Here is a 15,692-nt window from a genome sequence, read left to right as displayed (position 1 = left end):
AGCAGAGCAAGTATATAATATATTTAAATATTATATAGAATACAAAAATATGAATACTCGACAATTTTTAGATGATTTTTTGCGTTGAAGTAGACAAAAAATAAATAAATAAAGTACCCACACTCATAATAACTAAACTAAAAAAACTCACCAACTATAAACGGAATATCAACGAAAACAATAACAAGGAATACTTTTATAAAAACGGAATATTTGTGTAAAGGCAGAATTATGTAGCACATCTGCTGTTTAATAAAATTATAATAATATTGTAATAGGTAATTTATAACGAAACCCAAACACAAATTAAGGAAGCTATAGAAATACCAATACATGTTAGATTATAAAAATAAAATTGTTATTTGCACAAAACATAATAAAGTATATGGAAATGGCAATAAAAATAGTTTTTATTCCTCAGAGATCTTAAATATTATAAGAGATTAAGCTATAAGAATTGGAAGGAAGACTTGTACACAGTTCATGTTTCTTTAACAATTTTGAGACTGGTTCAAAAATAGTTTTTGAAAAAGCTTTTATGGAAAACTCTACTTAAGGTTAGATTTATAGATGAGTTACTGAATTTTTATTCTGATATCCTACAGTATTGTTGCAGTTGTTTTGTTCCGAAGCCCAGAAAAGTATGCTAAGGAACTTCAAAGAAAGGGTTTGGTTAAAGAAGAGTACCGGGTATCATATAGTCAGAAAACCCAATTTTATCTTTTCTATTAAATAAAAAACACAGTTTTTTTTTGTATATCGCATTTATTTTAAATGTTTCATATATATATATATATATTTTGCAAATAAATTTTATAAGTTGTAAACATAGAAACATACATAATTTCCATTTATTATTTTATCATTTGATTTCGATTTAAGTTTATTTATTTATTTATATATATATATATTTTTTATATATATAATTTTTTTTTTAATTTGCATTAAGCAAATGTTTATGGTTTACATGAACAAACATTTGCTTTGCTTGTGTATTTGTGGATTTTTTTTTCGGTTTTGTGATTTTTTTAGATAAGATTCCGTTTTGTATAATTCACATTAAATGCTATGGAAAGAAACAATTACATTTAGTTTAATTTATTTAATTAGAAAAATAATAATAATTGGAATATAAATCACTTTGCCTAGTTGGGGCTGCTATAGCCAGATGGACAGCCTACAAAAAAATGTCGGGATCGATTTGTTTATAGTTTTTTCGTTTTTTAGTTTTTAGTTTAGTTCGGTTGGTGAAATGCAACAGTTGTTTGTTTAATTCCGTATTATTTTTTTTCCAACTCGAATATAGCAGCCCCAACTGGGGTTGCCTTGGTTTCAATAATTTGTTTTTATTTTGTTTGTTGTTGTCGTATAATATGTTTATATAATAAATTGTTTAATAATTCGTATAAAAAGTTTTGTGAGAATGAAAGAAGCGTCTGCTGTATTACATACATATATATACATATAAAATATATATATATATATATGTATATCTGCGTAGATTGGAGCGATAGGGTAAACAATTGTATAGTACAGCACTGAATCCTGTTGCTAGTAGTCTAATAAATTCATACTTTTCGTTTAATTATTCGTTCTGCATTCTGCACTTGCTCTCCATTCAATGTTACCTTTAATTCCCCATCAATTCTGTTACATCATTTTTAGCTACTTAGGAGTGTGTTTATATACTTTTAGGCCTATACGTAGTTGGTGCAATTTGTTGACCAGCTATCTAGATCCCATTTTTGTTGTTGTTGTTGTTTTACTTATTTTTGTTGTTGAAAAAGATGTTTTTGGTAAAAAAGTTCTAAACGTATTTTACACGAAATTCAAATGCAAATTACAACACCGCGACACATACGAGTAACAGTTTGAGAAGCATTTGCGGAACAGGTTTGACAAGTATTGGCGAGCATATTATTTTTTAGTTTTTGTTTATAGCACATATGGAGATTAAACTTTCGTTTTTTTTTTGTGACAACAAATATTTATAAGTAAATACCATTATTAACATTTAGCTGTATGTGTATGTGTGTGTGAATGTTGCTGTTTTTTGTTGGTTTTGTGTACATTTAATACATTTATGGGAATTTTTCTTTATAATTTCTTCACTTTTTTGTTTTTTTTTGCTAAATTTTTTTCCTGTGTGTTCTGCTGTTTTGTTTAAAATTATATAATATACAATTTGATTTTGTTTGATTCTGTTACAGTATACATATAAAAAATACATAATTACAACTAATTCTTTTAAATCACTTCTTTGAGACATAAAGTGTTTTTCTTTTCTTTTTTTTGTTTTAACTTTTCCTTGGGAGTCCTTTTTTTTTTTGTTTGTGAATCAAGGATGTGGTTTCCTTAGCCCCTCAGCATGTTGACGAGCATGGCCACCAGGAATGTGCCCACCAGGAAGGAGACCACAATGCACACCGCCTTCTGCTGGTCGCTGAGTCGCCTCCGGTTCGAGTACAGCGACGTGAGCTTGCCCAGGAGTCGCCTCAGGCCACCCGCCTGCGCCAAACTGCAGGAGAGTGCCGCCGCCGCCGCCGAGGAGCCGGAGGAGGAGTAGGTTACGGATGAGGAGCCGGCGCCGAAGGAGTTGGAAGTGCCCATGCCCATACCAGTGTGCGGATGGTGGGCATGGTGCATGTGATGCGAGTGGTGTTGATGCATGTGATGCTGATGGTGATGTCCACCGTCCGCGGATCCACCGCCAGATGGCCCGGCACCCCCACACGGCTGATGGTGGTGATGGTGATGATGATGATGATGGTGCAGGGGATCCCCGCACGCATTGAAACCGGACAGTTCCTGCTGCAGTCGTCCGATGGCCAGCGGATCCGCTCCCACTCCACTAGCCCCGCTTATCGCCGAGGCACTCACCGACCTCAAGTGCAGTCCATTGGCGGAGCCATTGCCGGCCGACAGTTTTCGGCTGCTCCTCTGACTCGTGGTGGCCACGGCCGCTGGTGGTGCCGTCGAGCCGTGCAGATGATGGTGGCAGGTCACCGAGCTGGCGTCCAGATCGCTGGGCACCTGGTAGCGTAAAGGACTCGACGGCTGGCCGTAGAGGAGCTCGCCACCCGCGGCTATCCTTATGGGACACACGCGGAATTGGTAGCAAGTCCCGGCCGCCAGATTCTCAATGGTGAACTTGTTTTCGGGTCCGCGGTACAGCTCCCTGTAGTCCTGGTTGGCCAGGTTAACGGGTGCACCGCTGGCGCTGCCGCTGGAACTGCTGCTGCGTCCCTTGGGCGTGGGGGACTCTCCCTCGAGGTCGGCTGCTCCCAAAACGGCGTACTGCAGTTCGTACTCCACACGGTCGTGGAAGGAGTTCTTTGAGTGCTGCCACTCCAGCGTCAGTTGCATGCCCAGTTGGCCGGGGAGTTCCATGAGACACACGCTACCCTCATGGACCACCCGGGGTGGCTTTATGTTCGCCGGCAGGGTGGCCGTAGTCTCAAACACAAACTCCTCGGAGTAGTCACCATCGCCGGCCCGATCCGTGTGGGCATAGATCCGGAAGGTGTAGCTGCTGCGCTCCTGCAGCTTGTGGATCTTGCACATGCAATTGGTGCCGGAGTAGACGGCCTGGAACTGCTTCGCCCGGGCCACGTACATCTCCACAAAGTACTTGGTAAAGTCACCGCCGTTGCCGCCGGAGGACGAGGAGTTTCCATTGCCCACCTTTCCGCTCGGGTTCTCGCCCCACTTTAGCTTGATGTAGTTGTGACCAGCTCCGCTGCACTCCAGACGCGGCGGCGCCGGTGGAGCTGGCTGGGTGGTCAGCTTGGCATAGGCACTAAAGGCTCCCGCTCCGATGGCGTTCACCGCCTGGACACGGAACTTGTAGCCCGTCTCGGGGAGAAGGCCACTCACCGTGTATCGGGTGCAGGCATCCGGAGTAGCGATGGTTCGCTCTCCGTACTCAATGTTGTACGAACAAATGGCCGAGCCGTGAGCCGCCGGCTGGGTCCAGTTTAGGGTCACCTCCTGGGCGGTGAACTCGTAGCCCTGCATCTGCGGAGCTCCGGGCACGGCGGCCGGGGTGCACACGGTTATCACATCGGAGGGTAGTCCGCTGCCAGCAGAGTTGCTGGCCAGGATGCGGAAATGGTAGCGCGTGAATGGAACCAGGTTGCGCAACTCGGCACAGGTCTGAGCTCCCTGGTAGCAGTTGTGGAACTCCGAGCTCGCCGGCTCCTTCAGCTCCTCCGGTTCCTCCTGTTCCTTTCGCTCTTGGCTGGCACTTTTCAGCGTATACCCGGTGACCGCCGCTCCATTGTCCAGCAGCGGTGGCTGCCAGCTGACACTCAAATGGGTGGCCGATTTCACCTGCACGCGCAGCTCCTCGGGAACTCCGGGCGCAGCGGCAGCCGCCGTGAATCTCATCCACTGCGACCAGTTGCCGGCTCCGATGCGATTGATGGCCCTCACCTGGACCTCGTACATGCCACCTGGAGTAAGGTCCTGGGCCACGAAGTACGCCGGCTTGCCGCGGTACACCAGCTGGGGTGCCTGCACCTGTTCCAGGCGTCGCATCTGTGCCTCAAACTCCAGGATGGGTGCCCCGCCATTGTATTCCGGTTGCTGGAGCTTCAGCAGAGCAGCATACGGTGACGGTGGATCGCTGCAGTGAGGCGGTGGCGGGGCAGACGGAGGCACTGCCTCCGTAGTCACATGTCCAATGTCGGAGTAAGGACTCTGTCCGGCTGGGCCCTCGCAGCAGGCACGCAGGGCGTAGGTGGTGCCAGGCTGGAGGCGCTCGCACATGGCCTCCGTTTCGCCACCACTGTAGATCCTTTCAAAGGCCGGACCAGCGGCACTCAGCTCCAGGTGATAGCGAAGAATCTCAGCGCCACCGGCGTCGCTGGGGGCATCCCAGCGGGCCTTGAAGTGTGTGCCATGAATCTTGCCCTTCGCCTGGGGCTTTCCGGGTCTACCAGGTCGCTCCGCCAAGGTCCTGTAGCTCACCTCAGGTGACCAGGGCGAAACTCCAGCCTCGTTTTCGGAACGCAAACGGAACTGATAGCTACTGGCGCGCTTCAGCTGGAGGCACTCGGTCTGCAGCTCCGTTCCCTTGTAGGTGTTCAGGTAGCCATGTCCCGACTCGGCGTCCTGCAGCTGCAACAGGAAGTCACCATCCTGAGCCCGGCGCTCCCAGCCCAGTTTCAAGGAGTTGGAACTGCTTCCGATCAGTTGAGGAGGCCTTGGCACTGGAGGCGGTGTTCCCGAGGTGCTGTAACTGGCAATTGGGGAATAGGGACTCTGGCCCACTTCATTCACGGCCGCCAAACGAAAACTGTAAACGGTTGTTGGTTGCAGTTTTCCAATCACATAGTGCTTGGCCTTGATCTTGGCCAGCTCCACAAACTTTTGCGGCTGCCCGGCCACCGTTCGTCCTTCGTCGTACTCCAGAAGGTAGTGGAGAATGCTGGAGCCGTTCGACGCCGGCGCAGCCCATCGCAGGTTAATGGAGCTTTTGGTGCGCGACACTAGTTTGGGTGGCGGCGGCTGATCCGGTTCACAGGCCGGTGTCCGAAACTCGGTAGGATCACTGACCGCTCCCTGCAGCTTCTGGTAGTGCACCTGCAAACGCACCAGGTAATCCTGACCGGGCTGCAGATCCTGAACAATGCACTCGTTGGCTTCCCCGCGATACAGGCTCTTGTACTTGCACTGCTTTCCCGAGTCACTGAGGAGGACTTGGTAGCGCAACTGCTGCATATCCAGGAGGGAGTCTATTAGGCTTGGCGACTCCCAAATGATCTTGGCGGCTCTAGAGGTTATATCTATCACCTCGGGCTTCTCCATAGCCGAGAGTTGCTCAACAATGTTGGCCTGATAGTCCTCCTCGTCCTCCTCGCCGGCCAAACTGGAATTGTCTTCGCCATCCTCGGAAGTCCCGACACTGCTACCCGTACGCTGGGCATGCTGCGGGGTTCCATTCCTCTGCAGCTGCTGTTGGTGATGGTGCTGGTGAATCTGATGATGGCCTGGCGGTGCTTGCTGCATCTGTGGGACCGGTTGGCCTTGCTGTTGATGGGGTATCCGCCGTCCTGGATGGTGATTATTGAGATGAGCGCCCATAGGAATGTTATTGCCGTTGTGTCCATTGATTTCCGTGGCACGACGCGGTGAGGGCGAGTGTGTGGGCGTCGTCAGAGGAGGATCTGTCGGTGGAATACAATAATTAGTTGGTAGTTCTTTGGAGGATTGGAAAATAAGAAGAAATCTCCGAAAATCCTTACTCGACTCCCTTTGCTTTTCCAGTTTCCTCAAAAGTTTGGTGTGCTGCCGCTGGCTACGCTCGTCCCTGTAATTAGGAGGCGAGGGCGAGTGCGGGGAATGTGTGTGTTGTGGATGCGGATGTGGGTGGACCGAAACCGGTGTCGGGGGCGGAGGAACAGCTGCCACAGTCACAGTAGCCCCAGTGCCGCCCGGCGGCGGAGGCTGGGGTGCTGCCCCCTGGGATGGTTGCTGCGGCGGTGGCACCGGCGGCAGATGGAAGTGCGGTGGTCCATTGCCGGCTGGTCCCGGGCCAGGATAGCCCGCCACTGGCGTGTAGAAATGCGAAGTGCCATTGGCACTTATCTGGAAATATTGGAGGATAATTTTGTTTGTTAGTAAATAGAAGACCGATAAAAACTAAAATCTATAAGGAAAAACCAATACTTTAATTAGCACAGTTCTCTCGCTTTTCGTGGACTGTTCCATGCTGTCATAAGTGGTGGAAAGATGGTCAGAAAGTACCACGTCGACTTAAGACACGCTGGCTATAAATATCTTTTAGGAAACAACACACTGGCAAAAAAATCAAACTACTGATAACAATTCCCTGATACAATTATAATTTAACAGTACAATAACTAACAGAAAACTCTGAAAATACTCAATTTTGAATGTTAACAGCGCTGTTAACCACAAATATTTTGCAACACTAGATTCTAGTGAAACTTATCGGTAATGTACCATCTCTAACATAAGTGGCGGTAATTTCAAAATATAATAAATATAATATAAGAAATATAATAATATAATATAAATATTTTATGAATTTAGTTTTTAAAACCTTATAATTATTTAAAATGGTGTTTAACGCCTGATATTAAGACCCAAATAATCTAAGCCCCAATTTATCCATGGCGATTATAAAATAAATTGCTTTTGATATGCATTTGGGCAACTGCAATTAGCCACACCCGCATATATTAACCAAAGACTTGGCAAAATGACCGCCTATCTGTGCCCGATGATTAATAATTGGCCCCACCAATTGCCGCAAAACTGTGGCAAATGCTTTTCGCTTAAATTACACTAATTTCATGTTCTCCATGACGGTCATATATGGATTGTGCAATTTGTAAGCTTCAATAGTGTTAATTGTCTTTTTCTCTCTCGATTCTTCTCGGTTCGTTTTTTTTTTGTTTTTAGAGTTGGTCATAAACTATGAAAAGCCAAAAAATATGGGTCAAAGTTAATGAGTTTCTGCCTGAAATAACAAAAAATAAAATACAGAACAAAAGAAGCCGGATTAATGGCTAAAAATAAAAATAAAAAAACAAAAGGAAGATTAAAACTTGTTCTGCGAGGGAGTTGAAGTTTCAGTTTTCATTTTCGGTTTCAGTGGTGTGACAGATTACCGTTATTCGAGTGCATAACTTAGTTGCATAATGGGGGAATTCCAACAATAACAATATAACAGCTACAACTATGCAAATTAGCATACAATCAAATTATAAACATTTCAACATAAACACACAAGCGGAAACTGCCATTTGTAAGGCACTGTGTGTGCGAATCTTGGCTTTCCGCAGAGCCGTCTCCAAAAAAGGGGGTTCGAACTAGTTACAAAATTAAGTTAATTATTTTATAGGTTTTCAATTCTATGAATTGTAATTTAAAACAAGATCTTCTTAAAATATATAATCCTTTCTTTCCTTTTAATTTCCCTTTAAGGTTCAACTCTCCCTCTAAAAAAAAGCTTCCAACGCTCCTGAACTATCTCTCCCCTGTCTGTATTTCTGCTGTTATGTTGTGGCAGCAAATTGTTAATTAAGTCAAGGAAAATTCAGCCTCAGGTATGGTATTTCAAGTTGGCGGAGATCTCAGTATTCAGTGGAGCAGACATTACCGCCACCGCCACCGACACCGTCGGCACTTTCGTTTCAGCAGCAAACCGTGACGAAGCCACATGTGTCCGAAGCTGGAATCCAAAACGGATGAAGTTGTTGCCGCCGCATTAATCAAGTTTTCCCCTGTGAAAATGGCATTAGGATTGGCCAAATGGGTGATCGTTACATGGGCCAAGTGAGCGAGGAGCTAGGACAGACAGTTATGTAAAAAAAAAAACTGTGACAGCAAAGTTCGGTTTTGGTTCAAGTGGGGTTCAATTAAAAGTCATGAGCTACAATGTTGCCAGAAGCGGGCACGACAACCAGCCAACATTTAATGGATTTCACTAAACAGATAAAACGCAGCCAGGTATTAGCCACGTTAGGTCTACAAATTGTTATGCAAATCAATTATTTAGACAGCTTGGGGTGTCTTAAGGGTGATTTGTATGGGAATATTTGTTTGCCTGCATGTCAGCGTAAACTTTAACTTTAAATAAAAGCTATTAAGTTTCAAAAAATAATATTATTATTTTGAATTGTCATTCTCTTCCTGCTGAACTCACATAAATTAGCGTAACAACAAAATTATTCGATTTGTCTACCAAATACAAATAAATAAATCAGCGCTGAAGTGTCAAACAATTATAGCCCGACGACCGGGAAAAAAATAAAAAAGTAATCAATGGAAATTATATAATTCACACTACAATTAATTCTGATTTAAAATGAGCGATTCATAATAATACAATAAATATAAAAAATTGAAAACAGGCAGTTGAGGGGGCAATAGAATTAAAATTGCGCTAGGCGCTAGGCCAGAACCAGAATGGTAATTTCAATTTCAGTCTGGGCCAGGCCAAGTCACGAACTTGACTCTAACCAACGGCTCCATTTGGCCAGCAGTTTTCATCCGTCCGGGAAGTGAAAATATTTCAATTATGCCTCGAATTTCGTTAACAATTTCTGCACATAAAAGAAGGATGGGAATGTTTATGCTGTACAATGAAATTGTTATTATTAAATTATTAGACATAAGTGGCGACCGGAGCAACAGTTGAAACAGTTGGGGGGCGGTATGGGTCGGGAGAGTGCCTTTTGAAACGTGATGTGAATGGGTAACGCTCATCTGCTTTGGCTAACAAGCAATTTCATGTTTTTTTTTTTTTATTTTATCATTATTTTTTTTTTCGTTTTGCTATTTTGCAAATTAGCGAGACAATTTAAATGGAATGCATGAACTTGGTCATCATAGCGATGGCCGCAATGGAAGCGAACTAGTTCCGCATGTTAATGGAGCTAAAAATGTGAAAATCTGTCATAATGACAGTAATAGGCTTTATTTTACCCTCGCAGAGTATTATAATTTTGTAGAAGATCTAGAAAACGTTTAAGGAACTCCGCTTGAGAATCGGATGAGAATTGGGGAAGATATAGCCATCACTGAAGGGACCATATCCTATAGCTGCCATATAACTGAACTAACTGAAATAATGCAGTTGGTAAGACAGTGTTTTACACACATTTTAGCCACTTTGTTTAGTTACTTCCACTTGCTTAGTAAACCTTATTTATAAGTAGGTTTTTTACTTTCAAATAAACTAAATTTTTTAATTCCTTTTATACAAGATGTTCTACCTAAACCTTAAACAAGTTATACCTAGTTGTAAGTACATATTTACAAGCTACTTTTTTTCCATCTGAGGCATTAAGGCATCTATACTTTTTACCGACTAATTAGCATTCAAAGCAAATACCTTTGCTGACTGACTGATTGTGAAAGCTCGCGCCTAGATGACAGTTCGTGAAGTGCAATGAATCGAATTCAGATGCCCAAACAACCGGCAAATGATCTGGCCGAGAATGCATTTGTCAGCTTGTGCAGTTGGCAGTGTGGCAGCTTGCAGTTTGCATTGCCTTTTCAAATATTTGCGGGGTGTGTGTGAGTCATTATGGCAAATGGGACTTTGACTTGAGCCCAATCGAAAACAAAGCAAACGGACTAATTAGCTATGCAATTTTCACACTTACCCCCCTCTAGGAATTCTCTTTCCAAAGCAAACACATCAAACCGAACAATTCCTCCATTTTATAAACTAAACTTAAGTTGAACGACAAACAAATAAATAATAAATGCAACTGGCGACAGTTGGCCAACTGTTTTAACGCGTTTATTTATTTTTTTTTTTTAGCTTTTGTTTAAAATTTATTTAATTGGTGTTTAGCGCTAAAAGTTTAACCAATTTAGAGAGCCATTGTTCCAGCCCGGTTCCTCCCCAACACAGTTGGTAATTGAGAATAGTTTTTCGGTTTTTTCCGGGAATCGCTTTACCCGGATCTGATCCGGTTTGTTTGTACTCGAGTCTGTATAATAAATTATTTTTACAGCCGCCCCACAATGGAAGTTTCAACTGAAAATCGAATTAGCATTGGGGAATTATTGTTGCCAGCTGGAGAACGAGTGCCGCTGATTGCTGGTTGTTCGCTCAATTAGCTGTCAATTAATTGATAAGCAGCCGAATGTTAAATGCAAAATGCAAACTAACCGCCGGAGGAAGTCCCCACTAATGGGATGGAAATTAGATATTGTCATTCATTCCACTCCGATAAGGAGAAACAAACTACACCCTCTTGACTTTCAATTAAGGCTTTTGTCTTCAAGACATTTTTTAAGGAAATTTTAAGAGAAATACTTACGAATGGCCCTGGATGGATGTGTCCTTGGCCCGGATGGAGCTGCTGGTACTGCTGCGGCGAGAGCATTACGTGGGTGAGTGTCCCGTTTTCGTTGACATATGGCGGTACCTGGACGGGCACCGGCATCGGGGGTGGTGGCCGGTTCTGGGATACCATCTGAACGGTGGCGGGACCTGCAAAAAAAAAAATTATATAAAAATCTTGACAAAAATGGCAATATGCTGATGATGTGTGCGAACATGGTGTGTGTGGAGTATGAAACATTAAGGATTTCACAATGAATGTTCATGTGTGTGTGCCGGCTTGAGGGCTTGAAGGCAGAAAAGCTAAAGAGGCGACAGATGGCGCCAGCGAGGCGACAGCAAGACTCACAGGAGGAAGGGTAAAGGACAAAGGCCGGGAGAGGAGAGTGGAGAGGCGGTAGACAACGCCAGGACATTGCCAGGACAGCCATTGCTGCTTTATGTCAGCGGCGATTTCTCTGTGTTTGTTTAATGGATATCTCTCTCTTTGGCTGTCGCTCTGTCTCTTTTTGTGTATGTGTGTGTATAAATATAAGTACACTCAAAAAAAAAATAGTTTAGAATTATTGAAATAAGTTAAGAGCCTAAAGGTCTTACAATAGGCTTTAACATTAAAGGATTCTTTTAAAAACTAATTAAATTCATTTTAGCTTATGGGTTAATTTAATTATTTTTATAATTATAATATAATATAATTTTTTTTTAGTGTATAAATTTGAATATGTATGTTTGTGTTTGCTGCAGCCAACAAAATGCTTGACAGAGTCTGCCAATTTCTGGCTCCCTTGTCGCCTCGAACTACTCAACTACAATACGCATACGCACCGTTGCCCAATTCCGATTTCATTTGCAATTTAAGTCTGCCCGATGATTAATATCCCACCCAAATCGCCACTGACCTCCCCTCTCCATCCCCTGGATGGTCCTGTCATAGGCACTGCACTCAGACCCTGCCCCAATATTTCGCTTTAATAAATGTGTTGGAAACATCTAGAAATCCCTAGAGCAAACATTTTTTGGCAGCCTCATTTCTGGTGGAGCGAGAAATATGGAGAAAAATATAATAAACGGTGGGGGGATGGAGTGCAGTGAGTCCAGGAAAACTATAGGGAGGGGTAAAGTTTTTGGGGTTCTTGGCAAAGATTCGGAATCGGAATCAGAATTCGGGACTTTAGCTTTAGATGGCATGGTCTGGGTTATGTTTCTGGTTCTGGTTACTCCACTACGGTTACTGTTATTAGACCAAGTGAAATAAATATAAAATGGTTGGGAAGCAGATGAGGAATAGAGGGGATTCCACCAGATCCATTTTCATCTGGGCTGGCCCCTTTCAACTGCAACGTTGTCGCATGTCATTGTCACAGAATAAACGACAGCCAACCGCCCCAAAAGTTGCCACCTCCCCTCGCAAACATTTCAGATATATTTTGATTTGCGGATTTGTATTGCTCTTCAATTCTATTTCTTTTCTTATTTATTTTTTTTTTTTTTTGTCATTTCCGATGTGGTGCCTGCAATGCGACGGCCAAAAGCCAAACCAAGAATAAGAATGGGCCAACATTTGTTAACGGGCGATGTCTGGACCAGATTAGCGCATAATTTGCTTTGATAAATGATAACGCATTAAATGGCCAAATATTGTGGTCTATTGATGGAGAATTTATTGAATTCCTATCAATACTGAAGTTAACAAAATACTAAAACTTGAATAAACTAAAGCATAGAATACATTTACTTAAAATTAATTAAATGTATGGAAAAAGTTTTCACCAAATAAAATATTTAATTGAAATATTTCACAATGTTACAAATTCCCACGTTCTAAATAAAAAAAAAGAGCAGCTCCAACCTATAAATATTTAAAAACTTTGCTGAAAAAATAAGAAAAAAAAAAATAGTATTAAGGCTGAAATCCATGTTCATCATAAAATGTATTCCATGTTGGCACATCAATATGGATGGGTTTCAAATGCTGCGATTCCCAGCTGTAGAGGTTGCAGCTGCTGCACTTTGCATGCCCAGGCACGTAAAAGAAACGTGGCCACGCCCACTTACCATTGGCGCCCTCTTTTCGCATTTCTATTATTTTTCTTTTTTTCTTTTTGCCACTTTTTTTTTTCCACTTGTTCTGTTTCGCCGGCTAAACAATGCAGAGTTGCATTTTTTATGGACACCACGCGGCGTATGCGTAATGTTGGCTAATGGATTGCGGGTTGGTGGGTGTCAGGTGGCTTTCATGGTGGGTTGGGGATTCCACCGCTTTCGCTTTAACAGTTAAACTGTAAACTTAACGGTAATGCGGCTACTAATACTCTTAGCCATGTCTCGCACCCATTCAGGCCGAAAATGCAGCGGTGCGTCAAATCAAGCGTTAAATGCTATTCGCCGGCAAAGACTCCTCCAACGCCGGTCTCTAGGCTTGGAATCGGTTCTGTACGGTTCGGTTCTTGATTCTGCTCTTAGGTGTAAAAATGTTGGTTTAGTGCGCTGACGCATAAAGCGACAAAAGCGGAAAACCGATGATGTCCGATAAACGGAACCCCAAAAGAAAAAAAATACATATCTCCTCCATTCTCCCACCAGTTTTTTTTTTTTTGCTCCGTTGTTACATTACCTGATGCAGTTAATCATTCGGGGCAGAGGGTGGATTTTCCACTTGTCTGGCCAGGAAATGCACACCGCCCATGACGGAGGAAGACCGAGCTATTTGGATTTCCCCTAGACGCAAGTGTTAAAAGGCAGCAATTAGTTAGGCGGGACTTTGGTTGCAACCAGGAGGGTCTGGGTCTTTTGGGGGGTGCTTAGTAGCTTATCACTTGGCCAGCAGACAGACAGTTAAATGAAGTACTTTGCTGGCTAAAGCCCCTTCTCTATCTCTCTTCTAGCTGGGGGAATGTCTGAAACTTCTACTCAAACTTAATTAATGCTAAACTGCTTAAGGAGCGATTGGGGCTGGAGGAGTTGGCTGGCGAGTGTGCTTTCGCTGGCGAAAGTGTAAGTTGGCCATAAGAATGAAAGGACTGGCAGGACAAAAGGTGTTTTCAACTCAAGAACTCCTCCTTGGGCGGTTCAAGTGATTAAGGACTATTAAGGCAAGGAAGTTTGGTTTTGTGTAATTTTTTGGGAAGTTTAAATAAGGACTAGCTTAGACTTGACTCATAGCTCTGTATAACTTTTTTCGTTTTTCAGCAAAATAATTATTTTCTTTGGCAATTTTCTGCCCTGATGCCTTGACCTTGTCCTTGGCTAACAAAACACACCTTTAATCACCCCTTTGGCCTCAGACAGTGTCAAAACAAACGTCTTGGGCTAATTGCAAATTGTTATGGCTTTCCTGTTTTTACGCATTGTTGAGCCACTTGGCTTCCTTTAGTTTAGGGGTCAGAGGTCATGGCTCTGACACGCACACGAAATGTCTATAAAATTAATAATAACAATTCAACCAACAGCTGAAGCCTAAACTTTGAGCGGCGAACAATTCATTCAGGAATTGCCTTAGTTTCTGATGGCAAAAGTTAAATAAAAAAATGTTTGATTTGTTTTAATGAATTATTGTCCAGAAATTTATCATTCAGAAGTGTAAATATGGGTAAGAGAAATAAACGAAATAACGTATTTATTCGATGCCACGTACTCTTATTTATATTCATTCATGATGAATGCCCGGGGAGTTGAATAAACTTTCGATTCTTTTTATTTTTGTTATTTTTTGTGTGTGGGCGAGATTGATTTATCATACTTTACACTTGGTTCGACAGGACATTGACAGAGGATATAAGGATATATGCAAATGGGTATCAAGAGGAAGCACTGAATTGATCAATAAATATTGATTTGAAAAAGCCAATCTAGAGGACTTTACCATTCTGCCTTCATTCCTCCATTGCTCGTAATTGGTAACCGAATCTAGACCAATTTGCGGTTAGTTGGCTCATTATCAACACCTTTTCTTTAATTGCCTGTCTACCCGTCTCTCTCGCCTGGGCTCTAGCCCTCCCTTTCCATTAATTTATCTCCAATTAACGATGCGTGCGCAATTATCTCGGTAATTATGATGAAACCAACGCAGAAAAACAAACTTGAAATATAATAAGAAAAGAAACAACTTTCGCAAAATGCAATTAGAGCAGAACATTCATGAATTCCTCAATGGAAAGCTAAGGCACAGAATTTCTTAAAGTCTCTTGTTGTTTTTCGTTTTTGTTTTTGAAGCAGAAACCAAATCGCATTAATTGCGCATACGCCCCGTAAAGCGCTTGCCCGCTAATCGAAGGGAACAAAATGCTCTAAGACCCATTGATTGATGGCTTGTACAGGGGTGGCAGGAAAAAAATACACATACACACTTTGCGAAGGAGGATGTTTTTGCCACAAGGAGTGGGGGAGGGGAGAAGGAAAAGCCAAGAAAAGTGGCTGGAGTGGCGCCACCTAACGCTATTTAACAGTCTGCACGCGTCTCGCGTTTTTGGTTGCTCACACACTGAGAAAAAATGGTGGAAGAATAATATTAATGGCTTAAAAACACCAAACATTTTATGAACTTGGAACAATAAAATAAATTCCAGCACATTTTACAGAACTCTTGATAACAACTGATAAACATTGCTTGCTTAATACTTTTTTTATTTAATTTGGAATTTAAAAAGTAAACAAAATGAGCAAAGTGTCAAGTGTAATAAATATATAAGTAAGTGCATAAATATTTAGATTAAATATGACATTACCCCGGGAAAGTCCCTATTCTGACATAAGCAGTGCATGACTGCCACGGGGATGCACCTTTGATAAGGAAAGGTGTCCGAGGTTCAGAGAATCCAAACAAACCAAAAAGAATAACAATCTTATCAGCGATTTTCTATAC

General features: G+C 42.6%; 1 protein-coding gene across 5 annotated transcripts in view; it reads right to left on the bottom strand.

The window, feature by feature from the left end:
- Window positions 1-1,042: 1,042 nt before the first annotated feature.
- The window catches only part of mtgo (miles to go), a 102,961-nt gene continuing 88,311 nt past the window's right edge, over window positions 1,043-15,692 (bottom strand). For 4 of the 5 annotated variants that reach the window (XM_017249576.3, XM_043211501.2, XM_043211502.2 and 1 more), the window contains 3 exons: window positions 10,809-10,981; window positions 6,249-6,591; window positions 1,043-6,170 (listed from right to left, as the gene is read on the bottom strand). In XM_017249576.3, the coding sequence (XP_017105065.2) occupies window positions 2,356-6,170; window positions 6,249-6,591; window positions 10,809-10,981 (4,331 nt within the window). In that variant the 3' untranslated portion in view covers window positions 1,043-2,355. Of the gene's footprint in view, window positions 6,171-6,248; window positions 6,592-6,672; window positions 6,830-10,808; window positions 10,982-15,692 lie in introns of those variants that run through there. The other variant, XM_017249581.3, reaches the window with a different exon arrangement.

This window comes from Drosophila bipectinata, chromosome 2L, assembly GCF_030179905.1.
Source record: "Drosophila bipectinata strain 14024-0381.07 chromosome 2L, DbipHiC1v2, whole genome shotgun sequence".
Classification (NCBI taxonomy): Eukaryota; Metazoa; Arthropoda; class Insecta; order Diptera; family Drosophilidae; genus Drosophila; species Drosophila bipectinata.
This window is presented reverse-complemented; position numbering and strand designations above follow the sequence as displayed.